Here is an 8967-nt window from a genome sequence, read left to right as displayed (position 1 = left end):
AATATAAAAAAATAATTTTAATTGAATTAACTTCTTTAATTATTACAATCAAATAATTTTAATATTTCAATTTAAATTATAATAAATAAATTATAAACTGTTAGAGAAAAATTTGATAGAGTGTCAATTAGTAAAAAATAAAAATTTATAAATTTAATTTAAAATTCTTTATAAGTGCTTTAAGGGTGAAGACTTCTTATTGCATCCCTCATTTTTCTATATATATATATATATATATATATATATATATATATATACTCTCTCGTCCTCCTCCCTCCACCACAGACTACTAAATTGCATCTATGAGGTGGGGAATGAGGTCAATGGAAATTGAGATGAACCAGGTCAGAAATCTAAAGCAAAATGCTTCAATTCCTTCCTACTGACTTCCTCAGTGTAATTTAACCATAGAAAAAGAAAAATTCCACTCTCTAATGCTTCCATTATTTCATTTATAATTAATGTGAATATGCTCACTACTGTATCATATATGGCTAATCAGACCTTATATGGCTCTATATGCCCTGTTAAAGCTGAAGAGTAACTGTAGTAGGGAACTTTTTAAAGATACATCATATGCATCACAAGATTATAATGGAACCGACATCATTAATTAGTGAGAACAAATAATGTAAATAGTCACATCTATATATACATATGTCAAGTTCCTTACCAAAAAAAAAAAGTCACATATGCCAAAAAAATAGTCACACACACACACATATATATATATATATATGCCCTAGTCATGTTAGTGTTCATTATCCATTTCATAATGTTTTTTATGGAATGTTAGGAAAAGTTCTGTATCAATCACTATATATATATATGCCCTAGTCATGTTAGTGTTCATCATCCATTTCATAATGTTTTTTATGGAATGTTAGGAAAAGTTCTGTATCAATCACTTCATTTTTTTTTTTGTTTTTCTAAATCATATGTTTTTTTGTTGGAAATTAGGTCATGAGACTAGAAAAGAAAAATCCTGCTTCTAATTATTTTGATCATTACCAAAAGCTATCCACTTTATTTTCCCACTCATTTCAGTTGGAGAGAGTATGATTATCTTTGCTATTAAGGGAAACACATTAACTGAAGCATGAATAAACTTCAGATGCTTCCTTCCCCAGTGGTGTTTGCCTGGATAGCTTATCCTCCACACAGTGATGAAATCCATGTGGACATGCAGGGAAAGAAAATATGGTCCCAAAGGAAGCAAAATTCTGAAGCCTTCCCATATTGACAAGTGTGGATATCTGACAGTGAAAGTGCCATGGGCCACTCAATCTCAACTCAGAATTTTCCAGCAAATTCTGCTTTTACTGAGTAAAGATTAACGGTTCCTTATTCACTGATGGATATTGATGACAGTGAGATGTGTACGGTTGGGTTTTAGCGGCACCAGCAAAGATCATATAGAGCTAGGGAGAATATTTTGGATTTGATTCATCCCAAAGAGAGTGCCTCATGACTTGAAAAGGATGCTAAGAATTTGAGGAGAAAAAAGCAAAAGAAGAAGAAGAGAGAGATCAAGATTAGTCACTAACTAGAAAAGAGTGCGCACGAGATAAATCTTCCATGGTGGAATTGGTGCACCATACCTGATATCTCCCATTTGTTGATTTTTTAATAGGATTTTCGACCATCATCTCTAACTTAACTGCTATAACTGATTCCCACCCAAGTTTTCTTCCTTTTACTGATAGTTACATAAAGTTATATCGCACGCTTGCTTGCTATAGCTAGTGAAGTATCTTGATGTATTCTTTTGATTGGATACGCTAAGCCCAGGCAAATGCTTTGTTTCGACATTTTAAAAAAAATAAAAATAAAAAAACTAATCGTTTTGTCTGTCCAATTATTTTTTATTTTAATAATATATATATATATATATATTCATAATTATATTATAAAATTTTGTTGATTATAAAATTTTTAATTAATTATAATTTTATTTTAAATTAATTAATTAATTTTTTTATTATTTTTAAATTAATTAACATATTTTAATAAAATAATAAAAAAATCATATGTCATATGACAGCTTTTGAAGTAGCGTTAAAATTCTTAAACCTTAAATATAAGAAATGTTTTTAAAAATAAAATTTTCAATTTTATAAATAATTTTTTATTGAATCATTGTTTTAATATATATATATATATATATATATATATATATATATATATTAAAAAATAATTTAGATTTTATCTAGCTAGTATGACTGAAAATTTAATTATAAAAATATTAATTTTTTTAGATATATATAATATGATGAACATAGTTTTATAATATCTAAAATTCTAAACTTAAGAATTTTAATAAAATTCTTAAAAAATGTAATAAGAAAAATTTTAAATAATTATATTTTATATAATTATTTATAAAAATAACAATTTAAAAATATTTAAATAAAGATTATATTTAATATGATAAACTAACTTTTTATATAAAAAAATTATAAAAATAAAGATAAAGCATTCATATATATGGGATAAATCCGGAGTCTGTTTCGCTCCTGAACCATATCTCTAACTACTACCGAAAGGCACACTTATACTTGAGTTGGGTATATACCCTATAGAGCTATAACATTTGTTAGATCGAACAGACTAGTACATTCAAGTAGCTTGTATATCATACCAAATCTTCATATAACTAATTAAAGGAGATAAGCAAATGATATTCGAGATGCTTAAAAATGCTAATATTCAATTGCATCAAGCCGACTGCTTTGGTTTTGAATTGACATTTGAATGCCCTTTCCACTTTATTAATTCCATAACCTAGAGAATCAGAAATTTTCCATATATAATAAGGTTAAACACCTTTCCCACTAAAACTCAATTATGCTATTACACAAGAGGAACTAAGCTAATTAATTCAATGGTGGGAGTGAATCTTGTTGACTTCACTTTACGCTTCTAGATGAGGCTAAGGAGACATTAGTACAATGTACATTAATTTATATATATACTTGTATTGTATTGTACTAATTATATTCAAGTGTTTCCTTTTGTTAAATGTTTGTTTTGCAATGTCAAATTTGTATGGTTCAAATCTTAACGATTGTCTTTCCCTTCAAAAATTATTATGGAATTCTACTATACTTTGTTTCGTTTTTAGGTTTTTTTACTTAGCATTCCATTGTCTAAGTTAATATAAATAGGTGATTTATCAGTTAGATATAGTCATACTAAATTTTTCCAGATTTTGTAATTAATAAAATTTTACAAAAATAGTATCCACTGCTTATAAAAAAAAATATCTGCTTTTAAACCACATAAATTTCGCAATGCAAACTTACACAAATCATTAAAGAAGCAACTTTAATACCAGCTTAAAAGAACCCTAACAGAAAAATAAGGAAAGATAAACTCTGCTTATTTTTCACCTTTGTGCATCTAAGATATAAAGACGCATGACTATAAAATATACAGGAGTATCATTTTTGGACTGATCATGTGTAGGCTGTTGTTAGATCTGTTGGTAAAGTAATCAAATCAAAAGAAAACATGAATCCACTTACCTTGGTGAGCGTACATGAGTTTCACTTGAAAAAAACTTAGAGATATCTTGAAGCCTGGCATTATGTGCAACTGTGGAACGGTTCTGTTGAGGAATCAAGTCCAGGTGTTCTTGCGGATCTTAGTGAAGAAATATATCTTTTGTTGCTTTAACAAAGTAAGTGTGGATGGATGCTTGTCACATCTTTTTCAAAGTAAGAGGTGAAGAAGAAATTCCAAAAGCTTGGGTCAAAGTCACTTCTCACACTGGTTGTGAGTTTTGTGATTCCACTTAAACAAGAAAGAAGCTTATTTTCAAAATTTCTTTGCCTTTTTCTACCTTTTCTTTATTTGCATGCTTCCATAACAGAAGAACCCACCCTTTGGGTTCTTGGGGCACTAAAAAGCTGTAGTGTATTTGAGGGTATCCTTGTCATTTAACATCAACCCAATGAGCAGCTAGGTATTTTTCAATAAAGCTATGGACAACCATTTGGTTCCCATCAACCTTTAGCCAAGGAATCTAGATTTATATCCTCACTCACTCTCTCTCTCTCTCTCACAACTCCGTATATTTAAAAACCTCACCTTAGGCTTCTCATGGAAACCCAAAAAACACTCACTTCTTTCACTAACATGGCAACCATTCAATCCTCACCAACCAATACTTGCTTCTCCAAGTATCTGCAGTCCCTTTCACAAACCCCTCACAAGCTTAAAAGAAGAATGCTAGCTACATGGACCCCAGACCAGGAACTTAACCAAGTAAGGCTAAGGTCTGGTGCAGATATGAAGAGGAAACTCAAATGGCATGACTTGATTGCTCTTGGAGTAGGAGGCATGCTTGGTGTTGGAGTCTTTGTCACCACTGGCCCTGTGGCTCGTGAGACCTCTGGCCCTGCAATTTTCATATCTTATATTATTGCTGGCATATCAGCTCTTCTTTCTTCTTTATGTTACACTGAATTTTCAGTCCAGATGCCGGTTGCCGGGGGCGCCTTCAGTTACCTAAGAGTTACCTTTGGTATCCACAATGCTCACTACAACTCCTTTCTCCATTTCTTGATAGACACACAACTCTTATCAATTGATCTTGATTGATGTTAAATTGTTTCTTTCTTTGCTCTTGTTTTTTGGATGTGATATAGGAGAGTTTGTAGGCTATTTTGCTGGGGCAAATATCCTGATGGAATATGTATTATCAAATGCTGCGGTTGCAAGAAGTTTCACCGACTATCTTTGCCATGCCTTGGGGGAGAATGATTCAAACTCATGGAGAATTGAAGTTCATGGACTAGTGGAGGGTTATGATAAGTTGGATTTTACAGCTGTTGCTGTTGTTCTTCTACTCACTCTCTGTCTTTGCCATAGGTTTTATCTCTTATGTTATGACCTTTATTATTTTGTGGTCACCTCATTTTTCCTTGTATGTATGAACAGTATGCATATTGCCATTTAATAATCTTGGTGCAGCATTTGTTTTTTGTCGCTCTCTTTGGCAAGAGTAAGTGGGCATTTTAGCTTATTAATGGATTTAGATTAATAGTTATTAGTGTTGGATTGGGAGATCTATAATCTTGGCTGGTTTACATATTGTTTAATTTTCTTGTTAATTAGTAAAGCTAATGGCATTACTTTTTTTTTTTTTTTGTCGTTACTGCTTAGTGATTTCGTTGTTGGATTGTGAAGTAATGGTTAAAGGATTTTGAAAGTGATGGAAGTCCCTTCTCTTTTATTTTTTTAATTTATTTTTTGGATTGCAGTACAAAGGAAAGCTCAACGTTGAACCTTATTATGACAGTCTTCCATGTGATTTTCTTTGGATTTATCATAATTGCTGGCATTCGCAATGGGAGTGCCAAGAACTTGGTTAAGCCAGGAGGACTTGCTCCTTTTGGTGTCAAAGGTGTTGTTAATGGAGCGGCTATAGTTTACTTCAGCTATATTGGCTACGATTCCATTTCTACCATGGCAGAAGAGATCCAAAACCCTTCAAGAAACCTTCCAGTGGGCATTGTGGGTTCTGTTCTCATAGTCTGTGTGCTGTATTGCCTTATGGCCTTGTCTTTGTGTGTGGGGGTGCCTTACAATAAGGTAGGTGGTCGATCTAAATTTGCAAAAATTCCAGTGATCGATTAATTAGGTATCCTAATATTAATTTAAATCATTTATAGATACCCAAAGAGGCATCATTTTCCATTGTTTTCCAAAAGATTGGCTGGAACTGGGCAAGCAATGTGGTTGGGGCTGGAGCAAGTTTGGGAATAGTTGCTTCTCTCCTGGTTGCTATGTTAGGCCAAGCAAGGTACCTTTGTGTTATTGGAAGGGCTAAGCTTGTGCCTTGCTGGTTGGCCAAGGTGCATCCTTCCACAGGCACCCCTTTGAATGCTACAGTCTTCTTGGGTAAGTGATTCCTTAATTAAAAGTTCCACTTCTTTTATGACTTCTCCCACAAGTTAATATAAAAAAAAAAAACCACACACACACGCACAATCTAACGCAATCAAGATGCTTTAAAATTGGAGGAACTTGGCTAATAAGGGAGGAAGATGGCTGTACTAATACAAAGAAGATAGGGAATAAATCCTTGGGAGATAGACTGTAGGGTTGTCACAATTGCAGAACTTTCTTCAGTTTAGATGTTCACAATAAGAAGTTGAAATAATAAAAGAATATGATATGGGATATAAAATTGATTTGCCTGCTTCCTTGATTCAGATTCACAATGAAAATATTTATTTTTATTTTCATTTAATTAAAAAAAAAATCCTAACGCACTAAAACCATGTTGGGATTCTAGAGGTACTGTACTATTGTTTAGCCGCAATATTTTTGATTTTTAATTTGGACAAAATGAAACATAAAAGAAAGGGCAAGGGGAAAGAGATCCAATATTGAAAATTTTTTTCTCCTCTCCTGATGTAGGGCTTTGTACAGCTTCAATTGCACTCTTCACTGACCTCGGCATAGTTCTTGAAATGATCTCCATTAGCACACTACTGGTTTTCTACCTGGTAGCCAATGCTCTCATCTACCGTCGATATGTAATCATTAGCCAAAACCCACCTTCACATACGCTCTTGTTCCTCCTCCTCCTCTCGTCTAGTGCAATTGGCTTCTCCATTTCATGGAAACTTGAAGAACAAAGATGGGGTTTATCACTATTTGGAATGGGTATAGTTGCCATTACAGCTTTCTTTCAATACAAGGTACCATCCGTTAGCCAACAAAATGAAGAATGGTCAGTGCCATTGATGCCATGGGCAGCCGCAATATCAATATTCCTTAATGTCTTTCTCATGACCACATTAAAGCTGCTGTCTTTCCAGAGGTTTGCTATATGGGCATGCTTGATAACTATGTTTTATGTGTTATATGGTGTACACTCAACTTATGAAGCCGAAGAGATGGAAGTGGTGGGAGTTGATCAAATACCCCACCCTTCAATAATCCAGCAAACTAAGCTAGATGTTCAAGTGCTATAACAAGTTAACAACAAATAATTACTCTTTGCTCCTTTTTTTTTTTTTTTCCCTTCTGTAATTGTGTATGTGCGTTACTGCCCTTTTTAAGCTTTTTATTTTTATTTTTGTTTTGGTGTGAATGTGATAGTGACACAGCCATCATATATATTCATGGAACATGCTCTTTCAAGGAGTGGAGAGGATGATTGAGGTCATAATTAGGCCATAGGAGGCAATGATGAATACAATATTCAACCTCTCCAAAAAGTAATCCACATATACTTCAATTTTGTCATTTACTTGCTCTTCCAATATGGGCGATTGACATTTTTACTCCTATTTGAAAAGATATAAAAAAGAAATGAAGAAAATGGCAAAATATATAATATTTAAATATTATTTTTTTTTAAAAAATAAGGGATATTATTATTATTATTTAAAATTAATAAAAAATTATTAATTTTATCTTTCCCTTATCTTCTCTCCTTCACAAAAAGGAGGAGAAATATCTCTCCCTTATTTTTTTAACTCATCATTTTCTATCCCTCCATTTTTTTTTTAAAACAAAGAGTTAAAGAGAATATTCATTTAGAACAAATACATGATTAGCCCATTGAATAGAGCAAAAAACCCAAAGGGATGACTTGACAAATTTTATCTTTTCTTTTAGAAAAAAATTAAGGTAAAAAAATATTAATACTAACGAGCGACCTAAATCGAATTAAATTTTAAAAAATTCAAGTTCAGCTTATTAAATTTTTATCTAGCTTGAATTCAAGGCTTGGTTTAACTCGCATCAATCTGGAAAAGCATTTAGCTTATTTATTAAGCTCATGAACTCAACTTGCATATAGTTCATTTATTAAACTTGTAATTTATATTTAACTCATTTATTAAACTTCTAGGTTAAAACTTAACTCATTAAATTTAATTAGTCAAATTTTTAAAAAAAAATTATAATTCATTAATTACTATTTAAAAATTGTTTACTGATAGATTTGATAAATCATAATAATTAAAAAATGACTCAATTTATCGACTTACTGACCCCCAAAAAAAATACACTATTGTTTCCTTATAAAAATTTTGAGTAATGAAAATGGAAATTAAAAAATAAAATTTTTATTCTTCATTTTCAACATATAAAAAAAAAAAAGATATTTAACCATTGAAATTAAATGTTTGCCAAATTTCAATCTTCAATTAATTATTTTATCTTGTATACAAACCATTCTTCTTCTTTTTTTTAACTATAACAACTAAAGAAACTAAAGAACAGCCAATTCCGTTCCAACAGCTGTCAACAACCCTTGGTATTGAGTCCAAATTTTATGATTGTGATGAGAAGAGCTGTCATCAACAGCAACACTTCAATGGCTAGAAAGTAGAAAGAAAAAATGGAAGTGGGGTCCCCAATTCTTTGAGACCTACAAAGATCCTACAGCAGGGATGTGATGGAAAGTGACTCTATTAATTTTGCATTGGGGGGCCTTTGGTTTTCACTTCACTGCTTTTTCACCCCTACTTTTTCCCTTTTTTTTTCTTTTTTCCCCATCTTCACAATTTCCTTTTCCTCATTATCATAATAATTCAAACATTTTTGTATACATCTATGACCTGCCTGCATAATTAATCACCTTTTTCTTCAGCCGCAATAAATTCTATGTACATATCAAATATCTTTTAGTATTTAATTTAATCAAATTTTATTAAGATAAATTTAAGTAATTCAATTGAGTTTAAAATTCATATAATGAAAAAGGAGTGAGTAATATTAAATTTTAATATTTTATTAAACTAATAAATTTTAATTTCTCACAATGCCACATCAATTTTATTTTATTAATATAAATTATACCATCCATCGACTTAAAAAAAATTATGTTGAATGGATACAAAATATAAGAATTGAGGTATTTAATGAAAATTAGATTGTTTATTTTACAATATAAATAAATAAAAATTCACATATTTATTTTTTTTTAAATCAAGTGGTCAT

General features: G+C 31.2%; 1 protein-coding gene across 1 annotated transcript; it reads left to right on the top strand.

Annotated features, from left to right (window-relative positions):
* The first annotated feature begins 4066 nt into the window (after nt 1-4066).
* On the top strand, nt 4067-7263 carry LOC110659481 (cationic amino acid transporter 6, chloroplastic-like). The gene is made up of 5 exons (XM_021817429.2): nt 4067-4528; nt 4653-4875; nt 5268-5598; nt 5679-5907; nt 6430-7263. Exons 1-5 carry the CDS (start codon nt 4105-4107, stop codon nt 6987-6989), a joined length of 1767 nt encoding a protein of 588 aa, XP_021673121.2. The 5' UTR covers nt 4067-4104; the 3' UTR covers nt 6990-7263.
* Nucleotides 7264-8967: the final 1704 nt, after the last annotated feature.

Source organism: Hevea brasiliensis, chromosome 9 (assembly GCF_030052815.1).
Source record: "Hevea brasiliensis isolate MT/VB/25A 57/8 chromosome 9, ASM3005281v1, whole genome shotgun sequence".
NCBI lineage: Eukaryota > Viridiplantae > Streptophyta > Magnoliopsida > Malpighiales > Euphorbiaceae > Hevea > Hevea brasiliensis.
The sequence above is the reverse complement of the archived record's forward strand: the minus strand, read 5'-3'. Positions and strand labels throughout refer to the sequence as shown.

Excerpts from the sequence above, each read along its gene's own strand:
- LOC110659481 (XM_021817429.2), top strand. The coding sequence starts at position 4,105 with ATGGAAACCCAAAAAACACTCACTTCTTTCACTAACATGGCAACCATT. Across the intron at positions 4,529-4,652 it reads TTACCTAAGAGTTACCTTTG|GAGAGTTTGTAGGCTATTTT; the intron begins GTATCCACAATG and ends GATGTGATATAG. Across the intron at positions 5,599-5,678 it reads TGGGGGTGCCTTACAATAAG|ATACCCAAAGAGGCATCATT; the intron begins GTAGGTGGTCGA and ends AATCATTTATAG.